At 39.1% G+C, this 22466-nt stretch overlaps 1 protein-coding gene across 4 annotated transcripts in view; it reads right to left on the reverse strand.

The window, feature by feature from the left end:
- Positions 1 to 22466, reverse strand: part of TMEM164 (transmembrane protein 164) — a 114434-nt gene that overhangs the window by 80085 nt on the left and 11883 nt on the right. For all 4 annotated transcript variants that reach the window (XM_040572584.1, XM_040572585.1, XM_040572583.1 and 1 more), the window contains exons 3-5: positions 15672 to 15721; positions 14534 to 14600; positions 2540 to 2618 (exon numbers count right to left, since the gene is read on the reverse strand). In XM_040572584.1, the coding sequence (XP_040428518.1) occupies positions 2540 to 2618; positions 14534 to 14600; positions 15672 to 15721 (196 nt within the window). The remainder of the gene's footprint in view (positions 1 to 2539; positions 2619 to 14533; positions 14601 to 15671; positions 15722 to 22466) is intronic.

Consider the following 22466-nt stretch of genomic DNA (forward strand, 5'->3'; position numbering starts at 1 on the left):
ATATGTTAGAAGGGGAAGTAATGAAATTTGTATTCAAACAGTACAGAGGGCAGGGAGAAGGAAGAAGAGAGAAAGACGTGTTAATCCCCAAAGGGGAATACACCTCGAGCACGGAGCTCTCAGTGAGCTCACTGCGCAGCACTGATGAGAGATGTTCAGAGCTCAGACTTCAATTTGATCCTGCCATTAGTGAAGCCCCCACATTGACAGGGGCGGGGCAGGAAGGTGATGCTGCCAGTGCAACATGACCTGTTTTCACTGCTGTAACGAACAACAGGGAGAGAGAGAAAATAAAGGATTACAGCCCTCACTTACTGTCACCCAGTTTCCTGTCCAGAAGAAAACACTTTAACAGTTAACTGAGCCTGCGTGCGTGACTGTAAGATGCTCAATTAGCATGCCAACAAACTGGACACGTCATTCTGTATAGACTGAGCCTCACATCATCTCTGCTCCAGGTGTTCTGCACAACCCTCCTTAGAGGAATGTTAATGCTGGGATAGAGGTCGTTTTAGGGCAATCAGTAATATCAGTAGGTTCCCAATAAAACTGGAGAGGGATAGTTTTTCACATGCAATCTATTCCCTTCATTTTTCCATTTTCACTACCCTTCAGTTACTTCTCCCAATTATAATCTATAGATTCGCCAACAGAAATTTCTATTTAAAATACAAAAATAAACCAGCATAATGATACATGTCAGTAATAAAGCAATCTGTACAGGACACAGTTAGGATAAAGGGTATGCTCTACTCAAAGCACTTTGAAACAAAGGTGCTAGTGAAATGACAAAATGCTAACAAATGTTTTTAGGCTGAGTAATTGTTACATCAAAAATCATACGTTTAATCTTCTGTGGCATTAGCTGTAATTAGTACAAAATTGCATGGGTATTTTACTAAAGAGTTATCACAGTCAGACAGGTGACCAAGATCCAAATGAGAAATTGAAGAGTTATTAGTTACACAGTCCAAGGCAATCTCAGCTGAAATATTTAGCCAAAGTTCTCTTAGAAATTTCACTGCTACCATGTCAACATTAGATGGCAGCAAATACCTATAAATTAATAAAGGGCAAAAATTTAGGAAACTACACCAGGGTGAGAACTGTACAACACAAAGCCCTTCAAACTACAGACACAATCCTCTCAGTCCCCAAATAACAGGCACTGAAAAAAGAGAGAACCTTTAATTCAAAAAATAGAAACAAAAATGGGAGACCACAAGTGACATCCAAGGCCAAACTTTAAAGCAGAACAAGTATACATCTTAAAATGACATGTTCTATGATATCTTGTATGTTTTGATGTCTTCAAGGACATCACAAGAAATGGTTTGGTGACATCACAGGAGCCTGGCACATCATTGCCTGCTGGGTGCTACATGGCTGGTCACACTTCTTTCCCCCTCCCTGCTCCACAATGATTACAAGTTTGTGTAATTTCTACATCTACACTGCACTTAGTCTTAAATTCTGGCAAACTATGCTACTAAATACAGATTAAAATGAAATGTGGCTGGCATATTTCACTAGTAAGAGAGAGAAATTGAGTGAACTTTTGAATGATGGTACTTCGCTTTTTGCTCTGCATTGTTTTTACTTAGTTTCACTCAGTAGTGAAGAACAAACAAATTACAAACCTGTAGTGCAGTAAGCGCAAAGAACTGCACGTGACTGCTGGTATAAAATACAGCAGATTGACTACAGTGGAAGAGGCTGACTAAGCTCATTCGGAGCACTTGTTAAATTGTATTCCATTGCTTGACATCACATCCCTGCATTGTCATTAGAGGCTACTGAACATCTGGACCATAAATTATACATACTCTTTTGTTTCCCGTATGAAACAATGTAGGTGTGCTAGAAAATGCAGCTGGAGGCCTATCAATGCTAGAGGGGGACAGAGCAGCACACCAGAGGAAGACATCCTGCATTACCTTCTAAAAGGCTGGAGTAAGCACTGGTCACTGAAATGATGTGGGATTCCCAGACTTGCTGAACTATTATAGTATAAATTAATGCAAGATAGTAATCCTGTTAGAAGAGAGATCAAGCAACCCAGCTCATTTCACTTATATATTTCATTAGCACTTCAGAATTTCAGGAATTTATCTGACTAGGTGACTAGTATTTACCCAGGGATCTAATAACAAAAAAAAGATTTTTTCGAGCTCATTTTAAGTTACAATACTTCTCAAGGGACATCAAGAAGGCAATAGTCGTAAAAAATACACCAAACAACTTACAACATTACAAGACGGCAGAGACTACTCAAGAAGACAACACCTTAGGCCAACACATTCTAGATATTCCTTTGGGCAAAAGACCATCTTTTTATTCCCTCGTTTCAACACCTGGCACAAGTCTTTGTTATTTGTTATCCAAGATGCAACACCAACACACCACCAGAAACCATTAAGTAACATCATAGAGAAAAATGACAAAACAGAGTAAGAATAGGATCTGTGGTAACCATTGAGCATAGTTTCTTCATTGTGTGGGACCAATTCAATATGCGAAGGGTAAATTGCCAACCTACCTCCTTTCCGCAGCAGATAGATGGGCACAACATAGAGCATCACATGCTGGATGTAATAAATTTCCATTTCAAATGGAAGCTGAGGAATAAGGAAAATATTTGTAAATGTTTTTCATCATTAACAACCAGAACCATTTTCCTTATGCCCCATGACAATGCGTTCAGTTCAGTTACATCCCCTACGTATAAGAACAAAGCAATGACAGCCGTTAATGGCTAGTGCTTTGAAAGCACAGCTAACTGTACCCAGTCCATCCCCCTTGCCACAAACACAATGCAGCACTTCAAGTAGAGAATTCTCAAAATTAGCCAGCAGCACAACAAAGGAGGCATAGCACAAGATTGCTCTTTTCCCTTTCCTCATTACTCTAAGTTTCCAGTAATGGTGCAAAACCCCAAAGTAATTAAAACAAAGACTATACACACACCATATGACAGTAGCCTAATTATAAAGAAACGTTAACTGCTAGCCTGTGAGTCACAGAAGTCTACAAGGAGGTCTTTTTCTTACAACCATTTTAAAATACATAAAAGTAATTGCTGAGGGCACCTGTACAAAACTCAAAAGAACTGCTTTATAGCAATCTGCATGCATTTGTGAAACAGCCAAGCCTCTGTTAAAACCAATAATATTCAACAGATTATATCGGTCAGTCTTCAAGCTGCAGAAGTATGCACATAAACAAGTTACCAGTTAGCAGTAAATCCAGTATTCCTCACCTGCTGACAACTTTGGGGAAATTAAAATTAGTCATCTGAGGGTTTAATTGAATTCATGTTGCCTTTTACAGGAGGTCAGACTATGCTGAAGTAATATTGTGCTGAAAATAACTTGAAGCACAGCTCCGAGTTTAATCTGAACCCCTTAATCCCAGCGCAACTAATTCTAGCTCTTGAACAGTTAGAAAAAGTGATGCAATGTATTTGAAAGTCAATCCTATCTGTAAACGTCTTTGTGTATATACCGATTTGTTAAACTGGAGCAACACATTTAAAACTGACGAACAGCAGGAAAGATCCAACTCAAAATTCAGAATTTAACTTCCAGTTGCAGCTCCCTTACAAAGCTGAAAAGACATGCCTCTCTATTGTATTTCCCATGGAAAACTGGACAACACTACAGCCTGAGTCTGAAGTCTCACAGGAGTACCAGAAAGCAATTACCTTTGGTTCAAATACAGTACCATTCTGCAGGCTGAAGTGAAACAAGATGCAAATACTACTATTATGGCATGTGTCCAAACTTAAAAAAAAAAATCATAATAATCAATTTTTAAAAATCAGGAGCCTTCCCTTTCTATTATTGTTCCAAGACACTGAAGTCATAACATTGAAACAAACATTACAATAACTTCTACATCAACAGAAGATAGGCTGAAACAGTTCGTTTTTTTTTCCCTAAAGAGTCAGTCAATAAATAGTAGGTAAACAATATAGTGAGCTCTTAAATTCTACAAAAGTTCTTAGATTTTATTTTGAACATAAGAGATATTAAAACCAACAGCTGGGTTCTGCTAGTCTTGCCATCCCCAAGCTGAACACTATCACTGTCCTGTTTGCAAACTCCAAGATGTTCAGCCAACTCCTGGGAGACTAACCTAAAAAATCTTCAGTACAATTTGTTGGGTTATTTTCTCCCAAGTATCAAAATATAAAACCATGAGATGACGGTATGCAAAAGCAAGAATTTCACAGGAGTTGTGAGGTTTCCCGTATCTGAACCTGTTCTTCTGTTGCCTGTTGAAAGACACCAAGTGCAAAGCGAGGGGCTCAAAAATATTCGGGAAGAAGTTAATGAAGTTTGACTAACTGGAGGAAAAATTGGTACCCCTCCCAGGTGGAGCGCACACACTTCAGGAACGATAGTTCCCGATATAAACAGCACAGCACGAGGCACTTGCTCCTGCAAAGGAGCAGTCTCTATTCAGTATCTGTGCTTTCAGAAAGGCTTCTGCGCTCGCCGAGCTGTGAGGGTCAGTTACACAAACATGACGCTCAGGACACTTCTGAGAACAGAGTAATGGTTGTTTTGCTGCAGTAGCATTGACAGTATTTTTGTTTGCATGAACAAAACATCATTTTTTCCACTATGAAAGATTGTTTGTTCCGAAACCCGGCTAATTCAGCAAGTGCATTTCCTCATATCGAACCGAAACGCCGAGTTTCTGTACAGCCAAACACTCGAGCTGTACAGGCAGGCTACAACAAACAGAAAAAGAGCAAACACAAAAGATCAACTATGAAGTTATACACAGCAACTGACTCGCCTACCTCTAAGGTCTCATCTATAAATTATTTTATCCACAAAACACTCACAGATAGCAGATAGGCACTTTGCATCTGTACAAAGACATTGCAAGCAAAGACAGGGTAGAAGGACAGATCACTGGTCACCCAGTGATCCAGGATTTAAAGACCCTCTTTGTGAAAACAAGCGAGCACTTCTGCAGATGATCAAGACTGAGAAATCCAAAAATCTATGCCACACATATTCCCAGAACACAAAGTACATTGAAATACTGACTTGATCCATCCAGTCTTTGTCTGCAGGCACCTGTGAAGGCCACAAACTCAGACTCCAACAGTCTCTGAAGTGGACCCTCTCCAAAGGTCCCAGCACACTTGACCTCTCCTGTCAGGTGCCACCAGGGAAACCTTGCAGCCTCTCTAAAGTAATAAGTAAGTAATAAGGTAGTAAGTACCTCCCTTGTAACAAACCAACGATGCTGATGGTAATATAGATATATTTTAATCCATATCCGTCCCCCCAGAGGACATATTTATATTAATCGTCAATTTGTATTAATTTATATTAATTTTATATTAATTTTCAATTTATTTGCCGGGTTTTTTTGCACTGAACTCCTCTGTCCCAGCTGCCAACACTACTCTTCCTGCATTTCCCTTCATCAGATTTTTAAAATAACTAAGGGTACAAGACAAAAGGACAAATTATCTGCTTCTTCAACCAGCTTATATCCTAGGTTCCCTAGTAGTCTAAATGAATAAGGAGTACAAGCTACCCTGTTACTCACCATGATAAGCAAGTTTTTCTCCTTTAGATTCTTACTCGTGGAAAAGCAGAGCTGCTCATTGTCCATTCATAGGTTTGACACTGGTATCACATCATAGACATTTCAAAATACACTAAAGCAATAATGACACACACAATTCCTCTAACAAGTGCACAAGATCAAAACATGCTAACAAAGCACTCTGAAAATAAATATTCAGACTCTTCATTTTTGACATTTTATAAAGAAGTTTCTGTTAGAAAATAAATGGTGTTTTGTTCTTCCAGAAAGAGTATTGGCCTGGTATGATGCAGACTGGGAAACGCCGCATTCCCTGGACACGTGCTAAAAGGCTCTCTGGCAAGTACCACGCACAGTGAGCAGGCAGCAAGCCTCCATCCCAGGCACGGGTAAGTTAGGTACAGTGCTACTGGTCCTAGCAGCCACTCACATTGCCAGTGAGACTGGGGAAAGGAGAAACCATCTGATGGAGGATTAGAGCACACCTTATTCTTGTACTTCTGAGCAAGAAAAATGCGAGCACATACTTTATATCCTCATTTAAACCAGCTACTGCCCTAAGGAAACAACGAGCTCTTTCCATTGACTGCACTAAGCTTAAAAAAAAAAAGTCAGATATTCAGATGAGAGCTGCCCTCCAGAAAGTGTGGCACAAGACTCATTTAAACTAGCTTAAACCCACTTCAGCACAGCAGCTGGTTTTCAGTGGACTGAGAGGTTGCTACTTTGCTCTGTTTCCTGAAAGTGGTACTCCTCCCTCTGTTAATTATTGATACTTTAGCTTTATATGTGCAACAATAGCTCAAGCACCATATTGTGCAAGAGCTCTCTCTCCAACACCCTCTACATCCTCTGCTGCAGAGCACAGCACAAAAAGAAGGAATTCAGCTCCCAGGTTGCCATCTTTCCTACAGCATATCTAGCGCCAAGTCTAGTCAGTTTGTACCTGTCCCCTTCTTAGACATCAGCAGTAATTCAGATTTGTAACTTACAATCAGTAACTGGTTTCCTAAACATGATCAATAATCCAAAAAATAAACCATAAGCATAGGTTTTGCATTTCACCAGCAAAGCAGACCACAGCATAGATTAACTAACAGAGAATAGGAATGTATATAAAGCTGTACAATACAAAAACCATGGTGCAAACAGCTACTAGGCCTACGTAACAGATGCTGGTTACTTCTATTGGTTAGAAAATGCTGGGTACTTCAGCATATTTAGGATTGTGATAGCAAATGACTTACTTGGCAGCAAAGAAATAGCTGCCAGAGAAGTTGAGGAGAATGGTCTGAAGACAGACTCGAAGACGTAAAATAAACAAACAAAAGAACACACCACCAACAAAAACAAACAAGTAGCTTTTGGAAAAGAGACCATTTACAGTCTTTCCAGGATTCTTTTCTCCAGCATACATCCAAGATGGTAAGTGGCCAAGAAGTTGAGCAGTGCTCAGATCACTGTTACACTGCTCAGGCCATTTTACAGCTCAGGCACTACCAGCCTACCTGGCACAGATCAGAAAAGGATTTCCATATACTTGAATACTGGGAAAGAGTATAAAGAAGAAAAAAATAAATTATGTTGATGTTGAAATAAAAGGAGTACCGGGGCTGTAGAAAAGTATAATGCATCTGTGTGGCATCTGAGTGAAAGTCTAAAGCAGCTTCCCCAGATTTTATTGCAATAATTCTTTTCATTGTATTTTAGGGGCAGGTTGTTTCATTCCAGCTTCCTGCCATACACCTGCTTGTCTGCAATTGATAGAAATACATATTCCCAAGAAAATCTGTTTCAAGTAGGTATCTCAGTCAGTATCTACCCCCTAGGCTGTTCTACACCATCCAGTCAGTACAGGGAATTATAATACAGTTCCCTTTAAGTAGCATGAATTCAAGTTTTATCTAGCTCTTATTTTCAATTAATCCTGTAAGGGCAAGGGACACATACTAAAGGAAAGAATCAGAATCCACACCTGCTACCATAGCGTTTGTATGCATGAGCACAGTCCTAAGAGCTACAGAAGAACATCTGTTGTGCTGCTGGTCCATAATAGAGTGAAGATGCAATAGAACACAGGCCTAGAAATAACTTCTTGCTGCAAGGATGGAGGGAACCAGAAACATAACAAAACAAGAAGCGTGACTGCATTTTTGCTAGTCTACAAATGCCAGAAAATCCAGGTAGGACAAGCCCCCAGGTTTCCAACTCATGACACACCCAAAATCTGGCAAGCTGTCAGAGAATTTGCCTTCTTTGCCTGTCACTACAGAGGGTGAAGCTCAGTGAGAAAATCATGAGAACATGTTGCTTAGTGCACCACTGATCTCAACTGTATGCATTTGTAATTTCATCAGTGCTTTGCGTATTTGACTAGCGCTGTATTTGATGAAAAAGAAAAAGGCACCCCTACCTTCTGGTCACTCGGTTTGACCACACAAACCAGCTTATGTTAATGACACATTGGATGCAATCAGGCATTTGTGGAGTTAAATGGCTTCTAAAAGAGATGGACCAGATGCAGGTAGCAATTAATACCAGTTTCAAGAACAGCTTTCTTCCAGTTACTCTAGAGATAATATTTGGATTACTTACTACTACCAGCAGAAGGCAAATACAAGTGTGATTGTAGGCTGTACTGACCCACACCATTTTGATGCACATAGTATAGGTAACTGCTGAAAGATGTAGAAACATTGGCCTTTGGACCTCCTGGCAACCAAGGCACAATCTCTCAATAGCCTTCAATGTGCAACTGTTCTGTTACCTTGCCTTGTGCAGGTTAGATTAAGCCAGCTTAGATTTGGTATCATGTGCTACCATAACCTATTCCATTTTATTGTGCAGACAAAGGCATTTCAGGCAAACTGTTTAGCGCAGTGAATTATTTATTACCTTGACATGCAACAGAAATGCAGTAGGCAAAGATCAGAGGTGCTACACAGCGGGTACTGTAAGTGCTGCTTAGAGCATGATTCTGTTCCTAAAACAGATTTAGAATGCGTACCTCTCAAGCCAAATAGTTCTAATAATAGTATACAGCAGCTTCTGGAAACATTAAAACTGCACCATCTCAGCTGTGTGAGCAGAGACAGCAAGTTCAACACCTCTGGGACATGTCCTAATTTTTTACTTTATCTATATTAACATTTTCGGGACATCAGCTTGAATGGGAGAAAAAAAAAAGAAAAGAAAGAAAGAAAAAAAACACATACTCTAAAACCATCAGCAAGAGTTACCTGGGAACCTAACAATCTGATTACCTTTGCATCTTCTCTGTTTACTTAAAAGTCTTAAAAGATTACCCTATTTACCATGTGAATTATTAATGCTGACCAAGAATGATTTGCATCATACGAGTGGAAGGAAATTATTAGAGAAAAATTAAATACCCTTAATTTCTAAAAGGGTAATAAGAACTCACAAATACTGACTGTAGAAAAAAAAATAAAACTTTTGTCTTTATCCAAGGACTATTCCATTACACAAAATTTAAATCCATCGGCACATCCTAAATAATAGCTGGAATATTTACTGCCAAATAAATATAAGTAGATGCATCTGTTGCTTAAGATGGTTAATTCTTGGTACCTCAACATCGTGCCAAAGAAGGAAAATATTTTCTTGGAAAAAAACAGAAAAGAAAATAGACTGACCTGACCTTTCAGACTACACTTTTTGGAAACACTATCCCAGGTGCACACTGCAGCCAAACAGGACTTTCAATGAGCATAGTGTCACTGAAAGGTTACGTCTACAGAAGGTAGAAACTTCCTACTGTAGTTTTAATGCATACCTCAATTCTCCAATTCCACTGTCAACAGACATATTTAGGGATAGTTTTGAAATGACTGAGGCTTTCGCAGTTTTAATGGATACATTGCAGACTGAAAATGCCAAATTATGCTAGAAGGTTGTGAAAGTTTCTTCTTCAGGGTAATGAAGCCTTGAATCATAAACGCAAAAAGAATGCTTATAATACATTAAATAACGTAAATGAGAGCAGAAATATTAATCAAAAAGGTGACGCTGACCCCTAAAACTGACCCTGTGGTCACAAAATGTTGGAATAAGTATTCTGGAAATGACCTGGAACTGGTTAACATTTAGAACCACAACCAAGTACAGTTCATCCTTCATGCAACATTGCAAGCACCGAGCCTTTTAGAAACCTAAATACATAAAGTAAGATCTTTTCTGTGGGAATATTCTACTCCTATGACCACAAGAGTAGTCATCCCTCCACTCATCCTGAATACTATGCATGTTCAACACATTTTTGATGATTGTTAAGTGTACATGACAGCAGAAAGCATCTCTGTACTATATGATGCTCAGATCCCACGTATGAAACAAGGGATTTCTGTGAAAATCTCTTTCGGGTAATTTTTTTAAGTCGTGTTTTGAAGTTTTGGAGCCTTTGCTTTTGTTCTAAAATGTCAGGATTGTTTTATAAAATATCTGAAATTTACATTCATCCAAAGATTCTTAATTAATGCATATAAATGCATATATCAACAGACAGTTTCATATAGATGACCTCATATAGGAAGAGCCAAACACCAATAAAACTGGGGGTAAAAAGAAAATATAAAACTAGGAAATCAATAACAACTGCAATAGCCTTTCTTAGCAAAGAGACTGCACAAAGGAACACAGAAGACTAGTTATGACCAAAGTTCAAATTATCAGTGATCTTTCCCAAACACTTACGGCCACATCCAATTTAAGCTGTGGACTGTGATTAATTTCTTTAAAATAACACAGTAAGCTGCATTTAAACCCAGAGTACTACAATTTTTCATCATTGTAAAGCTTATCTCCATAATTATTTCAAGACTTCATCCACACATATAAAGGCTTCATTCTTAAAGATATTTAAGTACTTAAAATACAGCTAAAATCTAATTGAATTTTCAGATGCAAGGCTGGCATTTAAGACTAGATATCAAAACCCTGCCACAACTTCTCAGTATATGAATGTGTATGCTTACCATACAACTTTTAACATCTGTTTAGTAGTTCATTATCTTGCATAGCAGATGAATACCAAAGATTGATGGATTCCAGCTGACTTACTGTGATGTTTTGTAGCATAAATAGGCCTATAGTTCAAGTTCCTAAAATTACATATAATTCCATCCCCCCTCTCTGCCAAAGTGGTGCCCTGCCAGTTCCGAAAATAGCAAATCGATTAGCTGAGCATCTTAAACACATGGCAGACTATTCATCTTATGGTCACCTTTAACTTCATGCTTCTGGTACGTATAAATCCTGACATCCACTCGTTCCTGAACAGCCACCACCTCGTGAGGTAATGATTGTCTTCCATTCTGTATCTTCTGCCTCTTGTCCCTTGCACCTTATTGATACATACAAAGAAAACTACATGTAATTCTTTTTCCTGCACCTCACTGCTTTAATCTCCATAGGGCTACCCTATTTGCTAGTGTGTGAATGCTTACTGCAGAACTTGCTGAGTTAGCAGGTTAACTTTTGTTAAAAAAAAGGCTGCAACTCAACAGCAGACATCTGCTGTCTGTAGGATAACTGATAGGCAATCCACTTGCAGAGAGCAAGTCAGGAGAACGTCAGCTGAAGACAGTGAAAACGACCTACGACAATTTCTAGCAGTATATCAAATAACTTAAGGATAAAACGCATTTTACATGATGAAAGGTAACAGCAAGGCATTTTGGTACTTAGGGCAATACATAAGTTTGGTATATAAGCTCACAAAGCGATGAGAGGCAACAGTCTCCTGCTTTTCAGTTCCCACTGACGGCAGAACTCCCCTGCCCATCTGCCCCTAGACAGCATCTCCTTCCCCACTTCTAGAGGAATAGTTGGGTCAGGTGCCCAAATTTTCACACTCTTAATTTGGGCCAGACACTGTACATTACAACTATTTACAACTAAGAATACAAAGCTCTCGTATGAAATGTACACATTAAATTACATGTCTTAAAATATCATAAAAGTAAAAAAAAAGATGAGGCATAAGGAGATGACCACTCTTGACCAAGTCAAAAGTTTTTCATTTAGATACTTCAAACCAGAACACGGAGCATAGATAGAATTACTGCAATTTTATTTATTTATTTTAACTCCCAAAGTTATAAGAGAGATTTCTTGCTTTCAGGACAATGTCAAAGTAAATAACAATTGACAGTCACAGAGCAGATTGTGTGTCTATCATGAGAGAATTTGGACCAAAGCAGCCACGCTATAAAACATCACCCAAATTACCTTGTGCCAAAAGAAACACTGAAAAGAGACCAGCCTAGCAAGCAGCTGTTAAGCCAAAAATATCCTAAGCTGTATTTATTCCAAGAATACTTGCTCTTGGACATTATTCTTTGGCTCCTTTATCCCTAATTAAGGACACAATTTTTTAAGTGGTCCATATTTTTCCTGTTTAATCTCCCTAATATAAATGGGATCTATTATAATAGCAGATAAAATATAAGCAAATGATTAAATATTTCAACATTTAATCCTAAAAAGGTTACCAAGAAAAATAATTTTGTAATGCTAAAGTTTGTAATTAAAACTAGATAGTTTGAAATAGAAAATGAGAACTGTTCTCCCAATTATCAGGGAGAAAAAAGGTATTTTACTCATTTTATGCCCCTTCAGCAGTAATTAGTTTTACTAACAGATATTGAGAAGCTGCACATAAACAGCTATAAATGCTGGGAAACAGAGAAAGAGAGATGGAAAATAATATATGTAGTTACCAGATTAGGAAGGACAGCATAAAACTTGAATAAACTCTAGGGTTATTGTACTACTGAATTAACTGAAATCTGAAGAATGTGATCCAGCTTTCTGTGTGTGTGTCTTATGCTGTGTGGAAGATCATTTCTAACACAACAAAACCTACAGATGAATTATCCTCTCTCTAGTATCTAAACTGTATCTCAGGGCAAAGTTTTCTCATCTTAATGGAAGAAGAAGTAAATTATATACAAGCCTACAATAAAACTGTCAGTTTTCAAGTCTCCTAGCTACAAGGGTGGCCAATCAGCACAGCTCATCATCCGTAAAATCCAATGCAGATGCAGATTTCTATACCTAATCCTATTAAGACTGTCAAGATTTGCAAATGGACAACCACTAATGAGCTTTGTAATGTAGTCTGAAGTCCCTAACAATTTTGTTAATATCATTAACTCACGTGCTATACAGACACACACACACACACATATATATATGAATAATTTATCCAGACACTGCAAATATGTAAGCAGATAAATGTACAGGAACTGTCTTAAAACAGTAAGTCACAGGTATTTTAGCTGACAAAAACGCACATGTTGCACGTATGTATATATACACATGTGCAAGCATAACAGCTCTTAAAAAAATCCTTAGAAATATACTAAGTCTGAGTCATATGAAATAACTTCTCTTATCGTTAAGTCTTGATAGGTTTAAGAATCTTACTAGGGATACTGGCAGATGTGAAAACTTGGATGAAAAAAAAAAATGCTGTGTTTAATCTTGGAGGAGAGGTGGTGACAGACAGCAACAATATTTGGAATTTTCCATGGCCTGCTCTGGACTCACTCCAACAGGTCCATGTCATTCTCATGCTGGGGGCCCCAAGAGCCGAATGCAGTACTCCAGGTGGGGTCTCACAAGAGTGGAGTAGAAGAGGAGAATTAGCTTTACCTGCTAGCTACGCTTCTGATGCAGCTCAGGGTATGAACAGCTTTCTGGTCTGCAAGCACACATTGCTAGGTCATATTCAGTTTTTCAACCACCAAGTACTTCTCTGCAGAACTCTGCAGTACTTCTCCACCAGCTCATCACCCAGCCTGGATTTGTGCTTGGGATTGCCCTGGCCCAGGTGCAGGACCTTGAACTTGGCCTTGCTGAACTTCACAAGGTTCACACAAGCCCACCTCTCAGGCCTCCCCGGGTGCCTCTGGGTGGCATCCTTTCCCCCCTGTATGTCAACTGCACCACACAGCTTGATGTCATCGGCAAACTTCCTGCGGGTGCACTCAATCCCACTGTCCACGTCACCAACAAAGATGTTAAACAGTGCTGGTCCCAATACCGACCGCTGAGGAACACCACTCATCACTAGTCTCTACCTGGGTATTGAGCTGTTAACCTCAACTCTTAGTGCAGCCGTCCAGCCAATTCCTTACCCACTGAGCACTCCATCCATCAAATCCACATCTCTCCAATGCAGAGACAAGGATGTCACGCAGGACAGTGTCAAATGCTTTGCAGGAGTCCAGGTCGATGGCATCAGTTGCTCTTCCACCAGCACTGTAACCTCATCACAAAAGGCCAGCAAATTGGCCAGGCACAGCTTGCCCTTAGTGAAGCCCTGTTGGCTGTCACCAATCACCTCTCTGTTTTCCATGTGCCTTACAAGAGCTTCTACGAGGATCTGTTCCATGATCTTGCTGGGCAGAGAGGTGAGACTGACTGGCCTGTAGTTCCCCAGGTCTTCCCTTTTCCCTTTTTTAAAATGGGGGTTATGTTTCCCCTTTTCCAGTCACTGGGAGCTTCACCAGATTACCATGACTTCAAGTATGATCAATAGCAGCTTAGCAACTTCATCCGCCAGTTCCCTCAGGACCCTTTGATGCACCTCATCAGGTCCCATGGCCTTGTGCACATGCCACATGCTATCCTATGAAGCCTATATCAAAGCCTTTAAGTTTTCTCTCTGTTTAAAGGCCAGAATGGAGTTGACAAAATACTTTTTGCTACACCTAGAATATAGCAGTGTTGACTTTCCACATTGATTTATAAACACAATCACAAAAAAAATCCAGAATTTATATTTTCCTATCATCATAGTGACCTGTACCAGGGATCTACAGCCTGGTAAAATGAACTATAGAAGGTGAAATGAATCAAAGATCAAATAACTTTACAAATAAAATCTTTTAGAAATAAATTAGAAAGGAGGAAAAAGGTACAATACACTCACCAGGCGTGTATTAACAACAGGAAACAGTAATGCCAAGAGGGCCCCATTCAGCATATGCATCTGCAACCTTAAAAAAGAGATGTGATATTATTTTCACAGGAAATGAAATATTTTCACATATTTTGTGTAGGATCTCTTCAATAAGAAGCAGCCAGAGATTCAAGAAAATTCCACTGAATTTGAATAAAACCACTGTTAAATGCAATAACAAGGACAAAACTTCTCTTTAAACACACATTTAAATACTTTCCTAAATAGAACTGCTTTCTGTAATGAGCTTTAGCTTCCTAGAAGGCCTGGACTGCCCATTTCTGTTAATCTTGTTCATGAAACAGGCTGCTAAAGGCAGTCTAAGCAAAGAATAGGGCAGGAAAGTAGTATTATACTACTATATTTTGTATAGCTTTCAGTCACCTCTCCCTGAACCACAGCTGCATCAAAAGAACACAAAAATTGCATATGTACTGTTTTTTTCACCTATTTAAAGTAAACTAACTAAAGAATAAACTCTCCACAGCCACTGCCTGCCATAAACTCTATAAAGAATTACAAAGTTTTTTGTAATTTAAAGGGGAAAAAAAAAAGGTAGCGCAAACCCAAAACAGTTTTTCAAACGTCATTTATGTGTCTGGGTGTAAGAAAACAAAGAGGTTCATTCTGAAAAGCAACAGGTATTGTGGCCTGTGCTCTGCAACTAGTCTTTTGCAAATGAATAGTAAATCCAGGATTTCCTGGACACCAGAAGTATTTTGCATGCTCTCTGAGATGAAGAGATACTAACACAGTATCTCTGTATTTAGCCTACTCTCAGCCCAAAGAAGGAAGAGCAGAAAAAAGCTGCAGCCAGACGGTACCACTCCTGAAGCAATTCATGAGGCATGTCCCCAGATCATTTTTCTAGTCATTGCCTAGTCTAAGACAAGGAAGGGCAGACTGAAACCATGAGCAGCACAAAAGAACCAAGGGTATGTGGCTCAGCGCTCACAGTTTAAGCTATGACCCTTTTCAAGGTGTCACTTTTCAAACCAACCAACATCCTACTGAATACATGCCTTAATATTTTAATGACTTATGCTATGATTAATTTCTAAAATACATTATGCAAGTAGACAGAAATACAGTAAGGAAGAGGCATTACCTGAAGAGAATCATTGCAACCCGACATGGAGGGCAGGCAAGAAGAAAAATCTGAAATATTAGAAACAAATTTCAATTAATGGAATGATCTCTTTTAGACTCCATTTTCTATATCTTTGTGTACTAGTTCCGGACGTCACAAATCATTTCTAACCAGAAGAACCATTCTATAGCAGAGCTGGAAGAGACTAAATATCATGAACAAATTAAAAGTTTATACATGTTTATGTAAATTCACATTGCCTACATGTAAAAGGGTTATGTGATACAAGCAGCATGTAGGGTTCAGCTTCTGCCAGTACCTAAGAAACAACATCAAATTCTAGCCTTTTTCATTAAAAAAGTTTTTCCAAGGCCTCCCACAACGCAGATATTATCAATCATATTACTACAACAGCTCCTATAGCTGTCAGTCATCACAAGGTCCTCACTGTGCTGAGGACTGAGCATTTACACACTGCCTGTACTCCCTTTACTTCAGCGGTGCAGGACCCAGCTCTTGAAGACTGAATGCGAGACGGTTCTCTAAAAGCCTCTTAGCACTTCCCAAAATAAGGCTACCACAGTGTCTGTTCTGCGGATAAGCTCAGTAGTGATCTGTAAGTATGTCCGTTGCCTTACTCAATAGAGTATACTCAGAATACTGCAAAAATGTCACCAATTATGAGTTAGCCATTTCCCAAGACCAAAAATAACGATTCAACTGGAGCAGCTTGCATTTGTTTTTCTTTACAGAAAAGTAAAGACCCATAAAGCCCTTGCACACATGACCCATCCAGCTTCCGGGAAAAGCATCTAACATTTATTAATTATATTTCATTATTCTGTCATTGCATATTTTTGCAACCAACTCTGTTTACTAACTAAAGTACTTTGAATTATGGACTATAAGGATTGGGATGGACATACTAACCTAAAATATTTCACTACCATGGAAGAGTAAATGAGTCACAGTTACTTATTTTCAAGTCACCTCTACTGCAAGAAACACAGTTTCGAGGACTAACGAGGGCAAAAGAAACATTTACTATTTTTAAGCATGCCAGTTCTTTGGTTATGGGGGAATCTTACAGAAAATATGTTTAAGGGCAACAGAGAAAACTACAATGTTTATGTTAAAACTTTACAATAATGGAAGAGATCTTCAAATGTTTCAGTTTTAGCAGATTAATATCAAGCACTTTCTCTCTAAATAAGTAAATAAATTCTCATGATAAATAAACCTCATGGCCTGTTAAAAGGGATGCTCGACGAGAGACACTTGTATTTGATTTTCAAAGAACTATGCCGCTGAGTAGATTTAAACATCTTAAAAAAGTGTTTCTGCGAGTTCAGCTCACAGAGTAATCAGTGCCCTGAAAACATGGAGTTCACAGCAGACAAGATCACGAGCTCTACCCCAAGTGTTCGCGTGCTTATCCCATAATCACATTACATTTCACTGCCATGCCGGAAATAAAATCCTTTGCCTTGCAGGAGGAAACAGCTATGTTTTTATAAACCAAACAGTGTCACGTTAAATTAGTGGTGAAGCCGTGAAGAGTTCCCAGCCCGTTTTCCTGCCAACACTCGCAAGGTTTCACACACACAGGCTAGCACAGAGGCAGGCTAGCACAGAGGCTAGCCCCCCTCCCCTGGCATGCTGCAGAGCTCCTGGGTAAACAAGGCAGCGAGTGCGTTAAAGCACGCCGGGGGAGGCAGAGTAACCAAACGTCCAGTGTGGAGGAAACACGAAGAAACAAATTCAGCGTCCTTCCTCACTGGCAGATGTGTTACCTTTTACGTTTTCATGTGTCATGTTACAAAAGTAAAGAAAGACAAAAGAATGAACTAGAAACCCAAAATGTACACAAGGAAGTATTTGGGGAGGGAAAAACAAGCCATAAGGTACCCCTTGTGTTACATATTGAGTTCTGTGCACAGTTCTGATCCTTCCCTTTCTCTTTGACCTCTCTCTCACAACAGTGACCAAAAGGTACAGACCAGCTTTCAGTGGATCATTTTAACACATGAAGACCCTTCAATCTGTTTAAAACAAAAAACAAAAAAAACACTTAGGCACACACACACATAGGCAGTGAGTAAGAGAAAGAGAGGGTGCAGAATCATGAGTGTCCTTGAGAAAAGTTCAGATGAGAAGTCCTAGGTGGGGACAATGTTGTGAAACAGGACACGAGTCTTTTTCACCAGCACATGACCAGAAGACTACCCAGTTTTTTCCTCAGGCAACACACAGTGAAGAAACTTGTAACACTGGTAAGTCCATAAACAGAGGTTCACTTCAACCTTAAGGAGCCAGGTGAAAGCAAAAGTCAGTACTCATAAAGGCTCTGCAAGACCATAAATAACATTGTCCAACCCAATGGGAAATATTTCGAGCATGAAGCACTGCACGGCCAGCACTCTTCTACATAAGCCCAAACACAAAGGTCACACCACAACACATGCTGGATGAGCAGGGCTGTTATAATTTAGAGACTGTGATATACAGGGTTTGTCTGCTTAACTATTGCTTTACTGAGACAAGATCAGAAAGAAATTGAACTCCTGGTTGCTCACAGCTAACCCAGGGCTGGGTTGCAAATCAGTCTCTTCCACATTCCCCCCTTTGAACCATGCCCTAAGTAAGAAGAATGAGTTCTAAATGCCTACAGGGCCAGGACAGACGGGAAAGCAGGAGGAGGAGGATGGCATTTTTCTCCCTGTAGCAATAATTTTTTAAAACGTTCTAAAGGAAACACGTATGTGACCTTGTCATTTGGTATTTCATGTAGCTCCCAAGAAATACCTTGAGTTCCATAAACTTCAGAGATCACTGGTGTCTTAAATCTGATGGAATCAGGCGTTAGTGTTACTGTAGCAGGTATGTAAAAGCACTAGTTTGGAGGCAGTAAGAATGTAACTTTGCATGAGTTTATTCTGAAAACTTCTTTAACTACAAACAGGATCACGTGAAAGACCACAGACCTGAACAATGTCTTGTTTCCATCTTTTGATCCAGGAAGATGTGACCTAGAGCGAAATGTTTCTGCATTTGGTTATAGATAAACTGTTCCAGAAGAACAGAGCAAAGTCTCTTAGGCCTCACTCCACTCCTAAGCAAGGTCAATAAAATGCTTCTTGCCATACCACGCCAACCCTCGCTGTCCGTGCAAAACAGAGAAGTAAGAGGCAGCCTTTACTGCTCCCTTGGTACTGTGTGAGAGGGGACGTTCTGTAAGGCTTCAACACTACTTGGCAATCTTCATTTGCCACCTAACCCAAAAGGCTTATTTCAGAGTATCCCCTCCCTACCTTCCTATTTCCCTGCAGGACGAACAAGATAACAAGCAGTTATCACCAAGCATTACACCCGCCCTCCAGAAATTCCTCTTAGGTTCCCTTCTTTTGTAACCACTGAAGGAAAGACTCTCAAGGGAAACGTTACTGTTGAAAAGTAACTTCGTAGTTGGGGAAAAAAAAAAAAAAAGGTAGTTTTCTACAAACTCATTGTTAGAATTTGCAATAAAACCTACTCTTTGATATTGCAATAGTGTCTCTAGGTAAACATTAAACTTACATGCATGGAAAAAAGGCTAAATACTGAGCAAAACAGGCTGGTATTTTTACAGCAAGTTACATTTTTGTTTTATTATTATTGATTTATCTTTTTTCCTAGTACTAAAATATGACAGCAAAAGGTACCCAAGTGTCACAAATGTGAAAAAAAATCCAGTACTGAAACAAACACCCCAAAATTTGCAACAAACTTTATCAAACCACAAAACAAACAAACAGAACACAGTAATGTGACCTCCCCTTAATACAATCCAATTTCCTCAAGTCCATGCACTATGGCAACCTCTAATAGTGTTTTCCCTTCTTACATTTCGAGTGCTGCAATTATCAGATCCATTCTGAGATATTAGATGTTTCCCTTAGTTGATTTTGAGTTCATACAGAAAGATAGTTATTCAACCAACCTCTTTTACAGTTTGTACATCTATACTACAGCAATGGTCAAGTTCATCCTTATAAAAAATTGGAGAAAGGTAAAGAACACAAACTGTCAAGAATATCTGGTTTCCTATTATTCATTCAACAGTATTGTTTGAAAATGACAAGAAAGGAGAGGTTGTTGTTGTATGGGTTTTTCTTTCTTTAACTCCAGCAATGCCTCTTGAGTATATTATGGATGATTTTTTTTTTTTTTGGGTGGGGGAGGCCACGAGGTGAGTGGTTTCTCTTAAATCTGCTTTATTACAACCACAATATACTCAGATAATGTGAAACTCAAACATACAAGTGTTCCCAATATATCTATTATATCTTATTGCTAATATATCCTATCTATTAGTAGCTAAAATCTACTGGATTAAAATGCTTGCTAGTATTTTGCCCAGCCAGTCATTATAAGCCATGGCATATCTAAAATACAGATCCTAAAAACCAGCTGATTAAGTGCCTAAAATGAAACACAACGGTACATGCTGGACTCATGTCTAGAGCTCTCAGTTACTGGCAAGGATGTATATGTTTACATTATGTTACAGGTTCCAAAAGCTTTGAGAGCATCACCATAAAATCATTTCTAACGTCAGCTGCAAATTTGCTCATCTGTCAATTTGTCTAATATTTCCCAGTTTCCTCGACATTGAAGCACGCTATGTTCCACCACTACTTTTTACTAACCAGCATTTCAGAAATCAAGACTAGTAAAAAGATCTATTCTCAAAAGGGATGTTTGAAAATGGGCACAACTGAAAGGTACAACAACAATACTGTATCTGAATCGAAGGAAAATACCTCATTAAATACCTAGACCTGAACACTGTTCTATTCATTAAATGTTATTGCTTCACTCCATGTGCATTTTAAATAGGGAGACCTCACTGATTTCCCCCACCCTCATTACTTGGTTGGATCTCCAGTTCTCGGATTCTAAACATCCCAAATCTCCACAAAATACTGCACCTAAGAACTCCCTCAAAAGTACATCAATGATGTTATTTTTGAGGTGGCACACTGAGGCAGAGAGCACAGTCAGAACTTGTCATGAAAAGCTTCTCTTCTACCAGCCTTAGTCCTACTGAGAGCCAGGAACATGCATAACACAAAGATCACCTTGTTTGATCAAAAATAAACTAAAAAGACAAAAGACAACAATTCAAAAGGTAGCAGTGGAAGAAAAGAACAAGCTACACAGCTGGTAACTGATTATAGGACGTGCAGGAGCTGCACAAAGCTACACCAGGGAGGTTCAGACTGAATGTTAGGAAAAAGTCTTGGTCAAACACTGGACCAGGTTTCCTAGAGAGGTGTTTGATGCCCCATGCCTGACAGTGTTCAAGAGGCAGTCGGACAATGCCCTCAATAACGTGCTTTAATTTCGGTCAGCACTGAAGCAGTCAGGCAGTTGGACTTGATCTTTATAGATCCCTTCCAACTGAACTATTCTATTCCCTTCTAATTCTAACCATTCCAGATGATGCATCACGCTCAGTATCACCTGCAACAGACAGGAGTGCTTACAGATGTCCAGGGTCTCTTTTTTTCCTGGCAGAAGACAGCTGAGCATGCTCCAAGTAACCCCCCTGCATCTCACATATGCAGCACAGATTTCATTTACCTTGAGTAACTGCAGCTTGTCCATCTCTGAGCCACTAGCTCAACTTAGCATCTAGCTGCTGCAGCAGCAGACTGGGAATGTATCTTTCTCTGCAAACGCTCCAGTCAGGAGCGCTTAGGCCATAAACGGATCATTTTAGTATACTACTTTAAAATTAAAACTTCAAGAGGTTAGACATTAATTTTTAATTCTATAGAGCAACGTGAAAAATCCATGGAAACTGGATTGATCCAAGTTCTGAAATAAACTTAGAGAAAAAAAAAAAAGAGACAGACAAGCTTTGGTCATTCTGCACTGAAATAAAACCATTTTCACCCCTTCTGAGGTGTTTCAGAATACCCTACATAGCAGAAGAGATTAAAAGATATGTTTAAAAGGTTAATATACTTTTTAAAGCTAAGATTAAGTGTTTTTCACTGTGAAAAAAATCCATTCCCCTCCCTAAGGTTAAAACATGAGGCAAGGCGCATTCAAGCAGCTGGATAAATTAAAATATGTACAAGACTTTGCTAAGCAACTTGAAAATTCATTTTTGAAGTAAGTTCAGAACAATCACCCTATCACTTATCAGAAACTAACACTTGGTAACAACTCCAGCACACAGCTTTGATTCAGCGTGTACATTTATTTTAAACATTGGCCGTTTGTGCACGAACTATTAATTAAGCACAAAACAGCCATATAATTTAAAAGCCATGTGTTTGCCTTCTAAAAAGTAACTTTAAAAAAAAATCCTAACTGTGGATTGACATATTATTTTAGACTGACAAATCTTAAAAGAGAATGGAGATCAAAAGATGTTACATTCTTATTGCTAAATAGCAATAACTTTAATTTATGTAATATTTCAGTATACAAAGCGCAGCTCTCTTACTGCAGCTGTCAGACAGGTTCAGGGAGTAGTTAATTTGTCCTGTAGAAATTTTAATTTGGCATCAAGAATACTCATGATTCAAAGCAACATTATTTGCAGAGCATTAAGTAAATACTACAGTGGAAGTAGCTCCTGTGGTCTACAAAACAGACTGAGAACAGAAGAAGCTGCCAGTCCCTCCTTCCAGCCTCCCAGTTCTACCCAGGGGTAACAGAAGTATAGCAAACCAAACAATTTCTATCCTCTACTCTACAATCTAATGTCTTCTAAAATAACACGTTCATTTGGACGTCCTAGGTTAGTCTCCCCTTCCA

This window comes from Cygnus olor, chromosome 13 (genome assembly GCF_009769625.2).
Source record: "Cygnus olor isolate bCygOlo1 chromosome 13, bCygOlo1.pri.v2, whole genome shotgun sequence".
Taxonomy (NCBI): Eukaryota; Metazoa; Chordata; class Aves; order Anseriformes; family Anatidae; genus Cygnus; species Cygnus olor.